At 38.2% G+C, this 17,575-nt stretch overlaps 1 protein-coding gene across 1 annotated transcript in view; it reads left to right on the forward strand.

Moving 5' to 3' along the window:
• The first annotated feature begins 2,776 nt into the window (after positions 1-2,776).
• The window catches only part of Trpm (transient receptor potential cation channel, subfamily M), an 86,554-nt gene continuing 71,755 nt past the window's right edge, over positions 2,777-17,575 (forward strand). The window contains exon 1 of the mRNA XM_071595889.1: positions 2,777-2,880. Within this exon, the coding sequence (XP_071451990.1) occupies positions 2,777-2,880 (104 nt within the window). The remainder of the gene's footprint in view (positions 2,881-17,575) is intronic.

The following is a 17,575-nucleotide window of genomic DNA, read 5'->3' on the forward strand; positions in this document are numbered from 1 at the left end:
GAATAAACCCTTCTATGTTTTTTAGCCCCACCTAACAAGACACAATTTGATACCCTATACAATACTATGAGCCCTTCTTTAATTCTGTATACTCTCTTCCTCCCTTCATTCAGTCCAGCATATGCATATCCCTTTCCTCCGCCTTCTTCGTCTGCCGAATCCCTCTATAAAATCCCTTCGCCAATCAAAATTCTGTGCCTTCACCGTACCTTCTTTAAATTTCACCTGAATAACCCCTTTCCCTTACGCCACCATCCCCTATGTGAATTCCTGTTGAAAATACATTTCCCTCCTATATAGATATATATCCTGAAGGATGGGAATTTATATCCTTTTATTCTCTCGTTGCTCACGAGAACGTGAGTTGGTTCGAATCTTCGACGAATCAATCCTCTTGGGCTTTCGAATACCGGCGCGTATGCTCGTGGATACTCCATTTTGCTCCAGAACCCCGTCGGATTCGTCCTGATTGACGAGAAATTTTCCTTGTGTATCTAATTAGGAGACATATTGCAAGGTTACCTGCACCATTGCGCTCTCCATTTTCAGATTCAATTTTCCTTGTTTTAATCCTCGAAAAAGGCATCCAATAAAATAAATGCTTCGTCTCCCGATATTTGTTTCAGACTTGGTGACTATATATTTTTTCCAAGCGAAGTAATTTCTTCCCCGTCCAGTTTATTCTCTCTTATCGAAAGAGGAAATAGCTTTCGTTATTTTTTCATTAACGTATCGGCAATCGGAGTTTTCCCGACTGGTGAATTTTTTTATTCATTTACAAGGTTTATTCTGTGTCCGAGGTAGCCCAGCGAAGTATCAATGAACCGACGAGAGGAGGTTTATTTTAAGTTCAAGCAAACCTTGGCGGATTGTCAAAAATCCTGCATCATTTAGAGTCAAGATTTTGGGTGTTCAAATGAGGCAGGAAAGATAAATGCTCAGTATTTGATTTGTGCGTTGAAATATTTAAGATTATGATAGAGAGGAAGAAACTGTAATAGAGGGGAGACTGCTGGGAAATCAAGGTAGAGGGATGAAAAGAGTAGACATTATTTGGAGGGAGAAATCATGCAGAGCGTTTGGTTTGGTTATCGTAATATGTAGTTTGATATGCAGTTTGAGATCGAAAGAAAGTTTATGTCAGGTTGATATTAAATAAGAATTACAGTAATGTGAAATGCCAGGGTTCATCAACACCCAACCCATGTATAAGTATAATTACACTTTAAAACATTCTTAAGGAGTGAGATGAATAGAACGTTTATCGTATCATCTTCAGCAAAACTGTAATAATCTTAAAAATAACCATATCCGTAAATTTAACTTTCAGGGTATTATTTTATCTTTAAGACGGATGGTGATTTCGACAAAATTCATCCGTTTCTTTTTCAATGACCGAAATGCTTTTGCCAAAGAAATGTAACTTTTTCATGTCGTTTATCTACCCATTAATACCCTTTTTCTCAGAGGTCATTGAGCGCGTGATTATTATTATAAGGTAATCTACCGGTTAAGGTAAGTTATGGATGAACACAACTATCAAGTAAATATTTTGTCTCTCCTAAAAAAAACGCAACCCAACATCTTACTCTACGAGTCCCTCCTCATCTCTGTATGCTTTTTTCCTCCCTTCTACCCACCCAACATCCCTATCCTATTCCTGCCCTTTCCTAGTTTGCCTAGAATTCTCCCCTCTATCACAGTCTTCAATATCTCACTGCTGATCAAAAAAGGGCGTGATAGAAATATTTAAAAATTTCTTTTTTATCTGAACGCGACGTACATTTTTTTTAATGTTGAATCAACTAACATTCCTAATATGTTTTTTGTGATATTACGTTATTTTGTTTCATCTTTATCAAGGCTTAGGAATACCGTAGCGCGTAGTTCCAGGGTTAACCAGCAACCAACCCTAAATCGATAGACTGCTGATAATAATTATTTTAATGAGTTAATTCAATCAACATGTTTTCCCCCTCAATTTGACTCTTCCAAGTAAATTTTAAAAAATAACGCCATTTACTTCCAGTTTTTTTTAAGTAAATAAATTCTTTATTGCAGTTTTAATTAGGATTCTGTGAGATTCTCAAGAAATTTAAGTTTTTTAATCCACGGGAAACACCTGACGGTTTTGAAAGTTGGACGTTTTGGAGTTACACAAACAATTCGGAGAGCCCTCATTCCATCCCGGAAATGTCTATTCGTGAGAAGAAAAAAAAGCCTTGCTACCGAGATTCACCTTTCTAGGGTTGCCTATAAGCATTAGAGAATTTATTTTCTCTTTTTACCCTCTCACGATTGGGTGAATGAAGAATTTTTAATTAAGATCCTTGGATGGATGTAAAATCCTCCCACTCTATGAAAAAAGAGAATTTGGATCCACAGTTTCTTTTTGCGTACTTGTACTGGACCGAAAAACCTTTTTTTTATTTTTTCCCCAGCCATAAGATAAAAACTAATTACTTAATATTATTATATTCAAAATTAAGAAGAAAGAGAATAAAAGGCAAACCTACCGTCTCTGACTTTACGTTCTGGAACAAAATTTTATAATCAAGAACGCCCGTTGTACTTCCCTTTTTATTTAGTGGTGCATGTCTAAGTTAATAACTTTAATGGTAAATCTTAAAGCGTAATGAATTTGAGCCTCAGAGGCAACATGAGGATGAGCGTTGATTTAAGGATTTCGGAACGTGGGTGCGGTGGAGAAGAAAAGAGATAATAGGTTCGGCAGGGAGAGGAAGACAAACGCCAAGGGATCAAATAGAGCGCGAAGATGAGCGAAGAGAGGATGTTTCTGGGAGAAATTCGAATAGAGGCAGAGGAAGTGAATGGAGAAAAGATTGAAAGGTATTATATAGAGGACCGAGATATAAGGAAGTGAGTATATTTTTGTTTGGCAAGAAGGCAGGCAGGAATATACGGAGAATTGATGAAATAAATAGAATTGTCGATAAAATAAAAGTAAACTGTCGTAAGGGACCCTCCAAAACCTAGATTTAATTAGGTTGAATGCTTTGAATAATATGTATTCTTTTAAAATGTTTTTTCCAAAACTGTACGCCACAATTTGTGTGTTTTTTCAGAATTAGAGACGTTTTTTGACTAGTGAAATAATGTATTTAAAGAACGTATTTAGAATAGATATCAAAAGGAGGCAATCGTATTGTCAATAGTAAGAATGAGAAAGAAGGGAAGAAATAATTGAATAAATAAAAACAAGAATAAAATACGAGTCAAATGAAGAGAATTGTGACATCTTAGCAATATACCTCAGCAATAGCACTGTCCGCTTCCAATTGAATTCCCAAGTTTATTCGAGTTTTAAATCCAAGTTCCTCGTCTTTGTTAGTGAGCATAGGGAACCACCCCCCCCCCTCCCCGCTCCCTTTCCTTTCCGCATTACCTGCCAGTAAGCCATACGTCTTCGCACCCACTCCGAGGATCTAAACCTCGAATAAAGTTAGGTGTGAATAATGCATGCGCAGCGTCAGTGTTTTTCCTACTTCCTCGGAGAAGGAGGTGCGAAAATTCGGGTGCCTGGAACCTTGCCCGGATGTTGCCAGAAGCTTCTGTGTTTGTGGTCCCTTTCCCTTCATCGAACACGGTCCCTTTCGCGCCGCCTGACACACACCACCCTCCTTCCAGGCCGAACCCGACCCAACCCTCGCTCTATTAACCCCTCGCCCCCCATCCCCACAGTCACGTCGGACAGTGGCCTCTCCCGCCTCCCGGCAGTACCCACCTCTATCCCTCATCATTCGACCGCAGGACTTATCGGGGCGGCGGCAACCCTCCTCTCGGTCGGTCGGGTTGCGAGGGAGAGATCCCGCGGGATTTGCGAGACATCGCCGCCGCTCTGGGGAGGGGTTGGGAGGGAAAGCCCCGGGAATCGGCCCGGATCGTCACGCACGTTCGGTTGGTGAGGTCGGAGGGAGTATCGGGGGTCTGGATTGAGTTTGGTGGGAGAGAGGGAGAGAACGGGAGGGGGAAGGTAAGGGCAGTTGGGGTTCTTGTGGTGGGGTCACTGTGACGCAGCGGTTGGGATTAGAGAAAAATTCCCTGGAGAGTTAGGTGGTGGAGGAGGTCAAGGGAAGCGAGATCTCCCATGATAGTTGGTGAGCGAATTAGAATACCGTTAGGGTCCATCCGATATGTATTGATAATATAATTGGATGTGGGAAGAAGGAGAATATTTCCCATCCCACTAAATATTTTCCTTTTCAGGAGAAAAATACATGGAGAGATTTAGTAATCAGTAACATGGACTAGTAGACACTGGCATTATCTGGTAGATTGAAGTTTACTCAAAATGTTGAGACTTAGGTCGTAAAAATTCAAATATTTGGTAGATATTCAAGTGCTTTTTCCTTTTCTTGCCCAGTCGTGCAAGTTTTCCGCATATTTAAGCCTAAGAGTGTACGATTCACTGATAGAACAATGACATAATTCATATTATATTTCTTTTCCTGGCTATATTAAGTGCATTTTCCCTCATCAATAATGCGCTGTATGTTCTTTATGGGATACATTTCTGTTTTCTGTTACTCTTTGCGTAGTCTATTGTGTAATTTTTAATCGTTCAATTCAATTGAATGTTATCAAATTAAATTACATTATATATATAATATTTATTTATTTATTTATATTGAAATATATATATTTATATATTAAAATATATACTTTATATACATATAAATTTATATACACGTTCACTTGACAAACAAGTGGTGCTTGTGGTCACTATAATCACATTCACTGTGGATTTAATTTCATATTATCATAAATAGTTATCCACCGGCTTAGAGCAGGTGTGATGAGGTTCTTGGCCTCGCACACTAATCTTAACCCTTAACTATCATGACTTAAAATATCCTCCAATCCATATTACAATGAATTATTCTTTCACACTGTACTATACTTTATGCTTCCATTAATCCACCCAAAATACTTTTTGTCCTCTTCGCCTCAATTTCCCCGCATTTTTCCATCGATGCGTATATCACTGTCTTCAGCATACCGTTCTTTTTCTCAGTTTTTTCTGCATCCACTTGTCCTGCCATCATCGGGTATCTCCCGACAGTGTTCTCTCTTCCCCTCTTACTACGCCTAAAACTAATCTTTTATTTTCCTTTCCGTCTATTTCATCTTCCTCGTTCTTCTCCACGTTCTCATCCCAAAACGCATCTGTTTAAACTTATTTTCTTGTTTCAACGATCAAGTTTCCGAACCATACAAAATTACACTCCATATTAAAGGTTTCCGTAGTTTTATCTGCACTTTAGGTGCTTCGTATTTAAGTGCCTGTTCTCAAATCCGGCCTCTTTATAAGTATTCTTTTACCTAAAGCAATTCTTCTTTTAATACCCCTACTACCCTCATCGGAAACACTTCCCAACATGGAAACTGTGTATTACCGGTTCTTGTTTATATCCTACAAGTTTTATACGAGGGTCATCCGGAAAGTAGTACCCGTTCGTGCCGCATGAAGTGCTGACGACGCGAGTAGCCGCTGGACGAGGTCAGATAGCTTCAGTGGCTTGTCTGCCTTCTCTGAGCCAAGTTGCGTGACGCTAGCATTGCCTGTGTTGTTTCTGTGATTGTTTACAATGTTTAAAAAAATTGAGAACGCCGCCAGTTGTGAAGTGAGGGCAGTGATTAAATTCCTCAATGCAAGAAACGTTCGCCCATGTGATATTCATCGCCAATTAAAGGAGGTGTATGGAGACAATGTAATGGACGAGTCGTCTGTTCGGCGGTGGTGTCGCAACTTCAACATGGGGAGGGGGAACACACACGACGATGAGCGTTCGGAGAGACCGTCTGTCATTACAGACCAACTGGTGAGCTCAGTTGACGAATTCGTGAGGAACGATCGGCGCGTCACAATTGATGACATCTGTGAGCATTTTCCCAATGTTTCTCGAACAATTGTTCATGAAATTGTTAAACACCATCTGCATTATGCAAAAATTTGTGCAAGATGGGTCCCTCGCAAGCTTACAGATGAGCACAAAACCAAGCGTATGGCTGCAGCACTGACGTTTTTGGGACGTTATTCTGATGAAGGAGACTCTTTCTTGACTCGCATAATTACTGGTGACGAAACATGGGTTTGTTATGCATCACCTGAGAGTAAACGACAGTCAATGGAGTGGCATCATGCTCATTCACCAAACAAACCAAAAAAATTCAAGACAGTTCTGTCCACCAGGAAACTCATGGCAACCATTTTCTGGGATCGACGAGGTGTATTGCTTATTGATTTTATGGCCCGTGGAGACACTATTAATGCCAATGCGTATTGTGAAACATTAAAGAAATTACGGCGGGCAATACAAAATCGGCGGCGAGGTCTATTGTCTACTGGTGTCATTCTCGTTCATGACAATGCCAGGCCTCATGCAGCTGGGATAACACAAAAACTTTTGCAGCAATTCAAATGGGAAACTTTCGACCATCCACCGTATAGCCCGGACTTGGCCCCTTCAGATTTTCATCTCTTTACAAAGCTTAAAGACTTTTTGGCAGGAAAAAGATTTGACAGCGATGAAGAACTTAAAGAAGGAGTGACCCTGTATCTCAATGAGCTGGCGGCGAAGGACTATGCAGCAGGAATACAGAAACTTGTCACACGTTATGACAAATGCCTTAATTTGCTTGGAGATGATGTTGAGAAGTAGTTTAAAGTATCCTCTTTCAAATAAAATTTTTTATGTTTGTTAATATTTACTTTTGTGTCTTTATTTCACGAACGGGTACTACTTTCCGGATGACCCTCGTACTTATCTTAGTCTTTGTATTACTGAAAATCTCGCAACCTTCGTTTTTTTACAATTAATTCTCATCACATGCCTATCACACCGATTCTCAAATCTCATATCAAGGATTAAAAATTATATTAACTTAAATAATTTTGAAGCTTCGGTGTATAGTTTTTGCCCCTGTGTTTCTTCAAAAGAAAGCCTTCCTGTGGCACATACTGATTCCGTTTTAAGCCAACTATGTAGCTGTATGTTGAATGACCAGTGTGCTTTCCAATGAATACGATGCAAAAGGGATACTTTCAAATCACATGCAAAATAAGTTGTGACAATTAAGCAACCATCGTCTCTTCAACATATTTGACGGAGCTGATTTTGTCTGCAATCAGGGTTATATTAAATCGAAAATTACGTGTAAAAATTACCAACTTACACATTTTTCCTTCTATCACAATCTTCAACATGTTCGCTATATTCATGCCCTGTTTTGAAAGTTTTCTGCCTTCTTTTACTTTCTATTTTATTTTCATGGGAGGGGGAGATTTGTAATTATGTCATACAGATATAATATTGAAGTGATTTCCTTGTTGCCATTGTAAATGTGGCACCATCCCTTTAAATGGCCGTCTCATTGGAGTCCCCACCAAACCTTCACTTATTGGTTTGGCAAATCTTTGATATATACAATAATCAATTTTTCAATAGTTTTCATGCAAGGAAAAATTAAAAGACGCATAGAATAGTTCAAAGAATAAAAATGGCATGTAATCAATCGTTATTAACGTAGAAAATAATGAGAAGTAAAAGGCTTGAAAATCTAAGTCATAGATGTAATCCATGCAAATGTGAGTTCCTAGTGCTTGCGAATAATACCCACCTTACCTGCGGGTAACTCTCCGTTTTTGTTTCCACCTTTTAAATATGGTTTTCTGCTTCAGAGCCAGAAGACTGGTTGACTTCTTCGACGCGGAAGTTTTTTCAACTTGGCTTCCAGAGTGGCCTACTCAGCTAAAATACGGACAGCAGAGGATTTCGGGGGAAGAAGGGTCCATGAGTTCCTTTCCCTTTTTTTCGGGGTGGGATGAGGGTCTCAGGTATTTAAAGCGGCGGCCGAGGTCGATGCTAGAATAAATCGATGTATTTTAGGAAATATTCTGTGCCCTCCTCTCCCTCTCTCCCCCTTGCCCCAACCTTACCCCCTCCCTCCCCCACCCTTCCCTTCTCAATCCAACGCGTGCTGGAGTCCAACTTACCCGACGTAAACCTGGAATAAAGAAATATCGAATACAGCGGTGGTTAGGGTAGGAAAGGGTCGGAATACAACTCCACCCCGGGAGGTGTCTCCTGTCTCCTTCGCCCAGCTCTCCCATCCCCCATACGTCGTTTTTCGTTGGAGTTATGCTGTTTTTTTTCTAAAATATGGTTCCGTCAGTTCGTTCGGCTCTTTTTCAGAAAGGACCCCCACCGCCCCCGTTGGTTCTTCGTTTTGTGGACGTCCTACAGATTTTTTTCCACCCCCTTTTCCATCACAGCCCTACTTCTCCGTCGTTTCCCCTACCATACCACGCATCCTCCCCTCTCGGATTGAGGCAACCGGGACTGATTCTCTCCCGCTACACTTCGAACCTCTTCAAAGTTTATGAAAAAATTGAAAAAAAAGATGAGGTACGCCCTGCGCCGTCTCTAAGAGGGAGAGAGAGCATGAGGGACAGAGTCTCGCGAGGGAAGCTGCGCTTCTTCTTTGAAGTGTCACCGGTGAGTAGCTCTTGACGGGGGGCCGAAGGATAGTTGCGGGGGACTTGAAAGAACTCAAGTGTCCGCTTTCCTCCGTCCGTCTACCCAGTTTCCTTTGCTGCGTTCGACAGTGTTTTTTTCCGTCTCTCTAATCAGATTATATTCCCTTTTTAACTTTACGGCGTAACCGTATTCAAAGTCGTGCTCCTCAAAGTGCTCGAGTCATCAGTTTCACTTCCTTTATCGAACTTTATGGGAAAAACAACTGATATATTTTTGTATATTTTTTATTAGAATTTTTCATTGCTTCTTTCCACAAGTGGTGTTGTTTTTATGAAAAAATTCTACTGTATGAAATAAGCGAAAATACGTTCTCCCGAGTTATCCTGGATACTTTATCAACATTTTAAAAATTATGCGTGTCTGTGGGTATTTTTTGGGCACGATAACTCTATAGCTGTTTGCCTATGAAACTTGAAATTGTTTACTTAACATTTGTAACGAGAGTTAATGAACTCATTAGATATTAGCGAAAATTCAACCTGGCTAAGTCATTGGCGTTTTGTCCTTGTTTTCAATATGGATCGGAAGATATATAAGATCGGCGGGAGATGTGAGAACTATTTTTTATTAAAACTGAAGTGAATTTTCATACAGCCCGTTTTTTTGTTCACATTTAAAAAAAATGCAAGGATTCAAGTATTAACTTAGAAAAAATCATTTTCCCGTATAATAGGCGTAATCAAGTAATCATTTTTCCCTAAATTGGTTTACATTTTACGGGAAAATGATTACATACTTTGCATACTTTTTACCATGTTTCGCAAATTGCACGAAATATTTATAGAATATTCTTTCTAGGTTGGCGGGTTTTTAGCGTATTCTTTGACCATTTGGAATATTGTCGCCGTGGAAACCACCAACATCGTCTTCGAAAGACGGCTCAATCTCTTTCCGTGTACCGGGGAAGCAAAGGAGGATGGACAGTGTGTCTGACATGCTAAAAACGCTGGGCTGGGAACCTGTACAAACTAGAAGGAAAGGAAGCAGACTTTGTGGAATGTTCCGCATTCTGAAGGGGTAGAAAGCTTTTGAAGATGCGGGGGGATCTTAGGAAAGAGGTGGGGAACCCAAATTTTATAGGGAGAAATGACCACAAATTTAAGGTAAAATGCCGGGCACAAAGAACAAATTAAAAAAATTTTCTTTTCTAAATAAAACAATTGTTGATTGGAACAGTTTACCTGCAAAAATATTTGAGCCCTTTCCTAACGTAGTGTATACTTTTCAGAAAATATGTAAGGAATATGTGTAATAATTTGATTGATGTGTGGTGTATTTTATTATATGTAATAGCTTAATTTTTTTAATTTATCTTTTTTTCTTGCCAACTGATGGATGTAAATGAGATGAGGATTCTCTTGTTTTGTTAAAGAGATTTGTGTTTGGAAGTTTCCTTTGAGTGTACTTTTGTTTTACTGACTGATTTTATCTATTATCTTTTGTGATTTCTTGGGTCTATCAGCACATGTGTATTTTTTTAAATAATCCATGCCACTCCAAAAGGAAAGATTGTTTCAAAATACAGAAGTATGATATTTAATAAACAACTCAAAGAGGAGATGATCTGGAGAGCATTTCTTCATTTCACCTTGCGGAAAAAAAAGAAAAAATATTAAGTAGACCTGAATTATTCAATACCTTCAATTAGTAACGCAACGCTTTTTATTGTTCACGAAAAGAAAATCTGTATGCAGGAGGTAATTTTCTGGCCTGAATATAATGGATTTTTTTTAATGTTTCCAAGTACTCATTATTATAACCTTATACTCATTATTGTAGCCATAGATCTCTTTGATAGAAATCATCAAAACGCATTATGATTCAGATGACATTTTGTTAAGTCCAGACTTGCTCCTTTGTGATTACCTGTATCAACTGAAAAGCAAATGCTCCATCTAATACACCGACCGCTTTCATCGTTTTAGAAGCGCTGGTCTCAACTGGCGTCGCCAAGGAAGCACAAATACTCTCTTCTCACCGAACCAGGGCTCCGACACTCCATATGAATGTTTATGCGCTCAATTTCCTCTGTGAGCAGGTTGGTTGGGTGGCAAGCGTGTCTGAGTCTCTCCCAAAGCATCCGTGTATCCATCTATTCATAGTAATTTTGAATAGAACCGTTTTCGTAGCAAATGGTAGTGCTCGTCAATTCGAGTGGAAAATTTGCGAAGTGTCGTCCTATTCCCGTATACCTTCTTGTAAAGACATTGGTAATAGCATCCAGCGGTTTGAAAACTCGAGAAATTGGTTGCCCAGCAGTTTTATGTCGCGAGTTGAACCTTTTTCGTAGGCTTTAGACCGATGGAAAGTTAAACAGAGAATAAGGAAGTAACACCGATAATAATGTAAAAATAAAATAAGGCTGAGAATAATTTAACAGTAAAATAAGTTATAATAATGTCCATACTGTCTTGGTTTAAATAAATAAGGGAACTTTGACGATTAGGAATAGAGTTAGAAAGAAACCTGGCGTTTGACTAATGTCTATTCTTAGGCAAGTGACCACGAGGTATTTTCGACGGACGGAGCGCTGAATATGAATGACAACGACAACCAAATAAAGTGCTGGGAACCATTAAAACATCTATCCTCCTTCAACCCATAAATCAAACTCGAGCCGTTAAAAGGGCAGAATATCCGTGCCAACATCACCAATCCATCCCCCCTTCTCTTACAACGTCAATGTTTAACCACTCCGAACAAATTGAACTATGCTGTTGCGGGTCAGTAGACAGACTACTTTGAACTTCAACTTTTTTTCTTCTAACCTCTGCCTTGAACATTACCGTCTGTCGATGTCTCCGTAGTTTTCCATGTGAATTTTAGGTCCTTAAAATTCCACAAGACAACAACGTGTCAAGTCATGTTAACTCTTCACAGTTAACTCAGCAGTGGAGAGTCAATCAAGGAAGGTATTAAACTCTTTGACAAGGTCTTTCACTTTTAATGGGATCGAGTGCCCGTTGGATACCTCTTCTTGGTTCAAAGTTCACTTCATATGTTTTTTCGGTCGCCTATCCTCCAGATTTTAGAATATTCAAAAATGTACACACGGCCTTGAGAGACATGAAATTTTCAAACGTGATCAGCTGAGATAGTCAATTGAGTTTTGGACAAATAATCTAAATTTATTGGACACATAAAACCCCAATTACTTCTTTGTTGTTAGAGTAGAGTGAATCAATTTCGTCAAATTTTCAAACATAGCACGACTTCTCGAAGTCTATCTTCGTCCATCTCGAATAATGGTCTGCAAAAATGTCTTAATTATATTGCACGAAGATACTTTTTCTTGTGCGAGGTCGGCAAGGTTTGTAATAGAGGCGATGTCCGTTTTGAATCTATCACACTTGCTATTTAATGTAATGAATTCAAAATTAGTTTTAGAAAATCTTTCCTTATCCGAAAAATTTCAAGATAATTCCAACTCTAATTTTGAATTCATGTACAAGTATATGTACCTTTATTTGAATACCAATTCAACCAACCATTTGAACTAATATATTACTATTTTTATTTGATTATTTTCCATGTTAGTCGCTCGTCTCACATGAATGGGCTAAAATATTTTAATCAGGATACTAACATGCCTGTAGTTTGTTTTAATAAAGTTAAAGCTCTTAAGGAGCTCTATCTGAGTATATCAGTTGGATTCCAAAGAGGAAAATAGCAATCTCCGCTTGATATATTACCCGTAAGAACACATCTGTCCTACAGAATTTCTCATCCTCTTCCCTTCAAGTTTGGTCCAGTGATCATACTTTTCCATTCGGCTCCATCATTTTCTTCTGGTAGCAAACCTACCTACCGATTTTCATATTCAATTTCGTTCCGTCAGAACACACCTCCCTTCCCACCATATTAATGGACCCTTCTGCTTACGTTTAATTGGCCAGGCTTTCTTAGGACATCCCTTAAAGTCCATTTCTCCTACCATCGCAGTCATGTCTACAAGGATATTCCACACCGTAAGCGAATCGTGATTACCTTGGACCTTAATCTATCGCGGAACTGCTTGCTTAATTTAGAAGGAAAAGGTTCCTCGTGAGTATCTTTATAAGGGAAGTTCTTTTATCTTAAAGTTTGGAGTGTATCATACCCCTTGTCTCTACGATATGCTTAAACTCTCCTTATTATGACTCCCGGCTGTCATAAGAGAAGAATTCTCGTTTTTTTTTATCTTCATGCCAACTTTCGTGGAGAGGGAGTGGAGATAACCTAGGAGTGGGGAGTGTCACGGTGGTTTTTTTACGACTCCCGTCTTCCGCCCGCAGTTTGTCCGGATGCATATTTAATGAAGCGCCGGAACTCCTTTCTTCGTCCTCTCTCTTTATTCTACCAATCCTGAACTCATCTGGTGATTCGTTTTCTTTCATGGGTTTAGAGCTCCATGTAGATCTGCATATTTTACACGACGTAAAAGCCACATGACTTACGTGTGTTCGTTACTTTGCCATTAATTTAACGATTCATCTAAAAAATTATTTCATTAACGTTTTTCATGTGGTATGTCATTTCAGTTTTCATTTCCCGCACCTATGACTCGAATCAACTCCATCTGTGCTGTCTACCTGATTTCACAAGGCGGGGGGAGACTTTTATCAGTATACTTTTGAATCAAGTAAACATAATTTAAATGTTCTAAATAGCTGTAGTAAAAATTTTAGCTTTCCAACGATGTATTTTTTTGAATGAACAAAAGAACCTAACGGAGCATTTTGATTATGTGATATTAATCACTTCTTACCTCAGGTCTCCATTTTGGTATCGAGTGAATGAGGTTTGTGTTGCATTGATGTTAAATGACAGCTTAGTTCTAAGCTATGAGTCCGGAAATTATGGACAATGTGGCGGTCGGTACTGGTGACAGTATCCCATAGACAGGTTTTATTCGCTTTCCCCCCTCCTATTAAAAATTCACCCACCTTACCATTGCATTACATTACAGAAATCGAAAATCTTCGAAGCGTCCATGACCCTCAAATCCCTACCATTTCTCTCTTAAATTTTTCAAGGCCCCCTTTTCCCTCCAGACGCCGCCACAAAAGCGTTTTGTCCGCGGGGAATCGTGCTTATTTGCGAAGTTTCTGTTCTTTCGATTTTTTTTCCACTTTCGGATCGCCGTTGGGACTTCATGCATAATGTATTTTACCCATTCGGTCCCACTATTCCTTCTATATAATGCAGCCATGTGTCTCCCTCTCTATCTCCTCACGCACCCCGACCCCTTGCCTCTTCTTTTATTTTCCCACCTCACCCTCCAAATCCCTCGCAGTCTTGTCCTATTTTATTGCCCCCAATCACTTAAAGAACATGAAACTTCCCTTCTCTTTCATCTCTTTTAACTCCCTGAGGTGTACCCGAAGGACGAGATGAGAAGGCTTATTGCAGTCGATGGGAATACATTGACATCACCACAGCCGCGGGTCGCTCTAACCGCCGTACGCCATTTAGGAATCCGGTTATTTCAGTGATATTGGTCCAGAATCGTAGACTGCATATAGGTGATTTGTATTCATTCACCTTGAGTTCATGAGGTGAAAATTTCATTTCGTGTGTGCTATATGAGAAATATGCAAGCGAATATACTGTTTTAGACTCATTGGATATCTGAGTGATCTGAGAGATGGATCGTCGGTAACCAACTATTCGATGTTAGATGTTAAAGTTAAACTAAAAGAATGATACAAAACATCGATTGCTAAGTAAAGTGTTTAATCAACATATCGCATTATAGTGATTTATTTATTTTCAATTCAATCCCTCATATATAAAATGAAATATCTTAGTTCAACTTCTTAGTAATCCTTGTTAGAAACTGCTGACTCCCTGCGCGTCTTGGTGTGAGGGTAAAAAAGGCTTTTCCTTTCATGTGTGAAACTAAAATAATTTCTTGTTAATTATAATTAAACACATGAATACGAAAAGTAAATGATAAAGTAATGCCTGTCAATGCTTCACATACGGACATCTTATAATTTAACATTTTCTGTTTGCTTTTTTCTCAAGAAATGGTTACTATGGATTTTTTTAAATGGCCGTGGGTTAGGTGCCATCTGTTCTTTGTAACCATCGGAGTGTAACTATTTTATTAGCCCCAGTCAATCATTCTGTTGGCATTAAATTGTCCACGAAGGCGGGGCTATTTCATATGATACTTCCAGGCATCAATATTTCCACTATGGATCTTCTATCATTAGTGGAAATATTGATGCCTCCCTTGTACCTTCTTACGTATATAGCGCCGTGGAGTTACACAACCCGCATTGCGTGATTGTATTTGGTGTAGCCTGACTCTACGGCGCTAAGGCTGATGATACAAAATCCCAACCAATAAATAGTGTCGCAAATTATGATTTGAACCACCCCCAAACATGTATGCAAAAACTGACATTTTAGAACTATTTAATATATTATCATCGCTATTTAAGTTCGAGTAAGTTGGATTTTATTTAACATAGCGCGTATTCATAGTCTCATTTATTTAATTAATATCTTATTTTTCAGATTCAAATGAACGTATCAAATACATTAGCTTGTGAATAAATAGTCATATAATGTTCATATTATGTTAATACGTTACCGTATTCACTTCATCAGCATTAATTTGCTAATTTTAATGCATTAATTTATGCTGAAAGTTCTTACTTCAACATTTATCCATTAGGTCGAAATGAAAATCCATATTAATATTGTTTTAATATGATAAAATCAAAATAATTTTGATAGAAAGAGCCTTGTGTGTACTCTAATTTCTCTGTTACAATGCCAATACAAGATATGCATTTGCTCTCCAAAATGTTTACCTATGTTTGTCAGGAAATGGACCAGTTTCGCTCGAGCTATTCGTTTAAATATTTTTGGAAGACGGAAAAAATAGATAGAAGGGAAGCAAACGGTGTTAAATGTTGTTTTTTTGGTCTAAACACTTGTGTGTGCACTTTAGTTTAATCGAATCTGTTCTTTGATCGATCTGTTTTTCCTGATTTAATCTATTTTCATATTTAATCGATTGAACTGCGAAATCTTAGACATTAAAATGAACTATTAACTGATATCCCTAAAAAAGAGACCCAGAACTAAAATATGAGAAATTTTAATTAAATTGTAATTTATTTCTATAATTTTTAATAAATTTTATTCATTATTTTTAGCAATTTTAATTTATTTCTTCTTGGCCATGAATGGTCCAACTTAATTCACAAAATTTAGAAGTTTTATCTGAATAAACTTGGATGCTCCGATTTTTTAGGGGATGTATAATTGCATTCCATACTAAGCAGGCTGTAATTCCCAAAAATCCGAAGAAACCGCTTTTCTTCCCTCGCCTACGAGCTCAAGTGAAGGGGTTTATGTAGTGTTTTTTTTGCATTTCATATTCCTCGAAGAACGTACGAGATGGTAAAATATTACATATTATTTATCCGCGTTTTTATAGACTCCCATTTCTCTTTTAATTTCTTGCTTCCTCCGGAGAAAAAAATGCATTCCTTCGCCTGAATCTATTTTACCTCTCCCACGCTCAAAATAAAGGTATGATTCATGTGGATACTCTATCTTGTGCTCGTTTATAAAATGGTGCAGAGATAAATACCTTAATTACCAATTATTAGCGTTACGAGTGCAAGAGCTGCGAAATAAAAACTCATTTAATTTTTCAACATTTTAGTAAAATATAATTAATACTATGTGTATACTTAAAATTATTTTTAGTGAAAAAAGTGCCAAAAAAATTATAAATAGCCCAATGGATTTATTATTCCCCCGCCACACAGCGTTGCGGCGGCTTGCGGGATATTATGTAGATGTATCATAAAAATATTTTAACTAGTATTAATATTTTTGTCCCCTTGCTTCCGTTAATCTTTATTTTTATTTATGCCAAGAAAAATAATTTCGTGGGGAATATTTTAAAAAATGGTAGCTATGTCCAATTTATTTTATTGTAAAAAAACAAAAAACTGTTTAGTTAGCGTATTAACCAGATCTTTACAACCAAATATCCGAAAGTAAGTTCTTAACCAGCTGATTAAAAGCCTCAGGCGTGGATGAGGAATAGATGATAATGGCTAAATCCTTGGAAAACGTATTGCGAAAACTCCCCTATGGCGCGAAAATGTGCATTTTGATGTGGTGAGCAATTATGTCACACTGGAAATGGTGTCCATCAAACTGAATACAAATATTAAATATATAGGTATACTAGGTTCTTTTCGCGGGTATAGTTATGTTCTGTTTTGAATACATATGACATTTCAGAACTTTTCATCGTCAATTAAAAAGCACTGCACTCGACTTACCTGCCTCCTCTGGGTATCTCCCAACAATTTTATCCCTCCTACTCTTCACCGTTCCTACTAATTCCTCGTTTGTTCACTTTACTACTATCCTTCTCTACACTGTCCTTTCAAAGGCGTCCAACCGACGCCTATTTTCTTACTTAAACGACCATGTTACCGCACAATACAAAACCTTCCTCCAAATCAAAATTTAACGAGCCTTTCCTTAGCGTCCTAAGTTGTAATCAATTGCCTTCTCCTAACGAAAACTTCTTTGCCTAACATTCTTCATTTTATGTACCTACTACTCGGAACAATTTTGTCTAAAACACTTCCAAAAGAGCTCGAGCTGTTCCACCTGCTCCATTTTCTCAAGCCCTATTTTATTATTTAAATGAGATTTCCTCTTTCTGGAAAACCACAGGTCTAACCCTGAACATCGTCATAAGGACAAAAAGCAGAGTGTGTTCAGCCACTCTAATAATTCGGTTTTACTCGCTCAGGTCATCATTTTCTTATGGAGAATTTTGAACTGTTTTAATCTGAAAGTGTAATTTTCTTATTAGTTGTGGTAACAAATTGCAAGAGGTTAAAATAATTACTTAAATATCGGTTTGCACGCGATTAAATATCCCTGTAGCTCTGTGGTCTCGTATTCTAATGCAATGCAGGGCTAAATGTATTTCTTTGCCTCGACGTTAAACGGTAATTATTTGTATTCATATAATAGATTTC

Source organism: Hetaerina americana, unplaced genomic scaffold (genome assembly GCF_022747635.1).
Source record: "Hetaerina americana unplaced genomic scaffold, ioHetAmer1.1.p SCAF_1, whole genome shotgun sequence".
Classification (NCBI taxonomy): domain Eukaryota; kingdom Metazoa; phylum Arthropoda; class Insecta; order Odonata; family Calopterygidae; genus Hetaerina; species Hetaerina americana.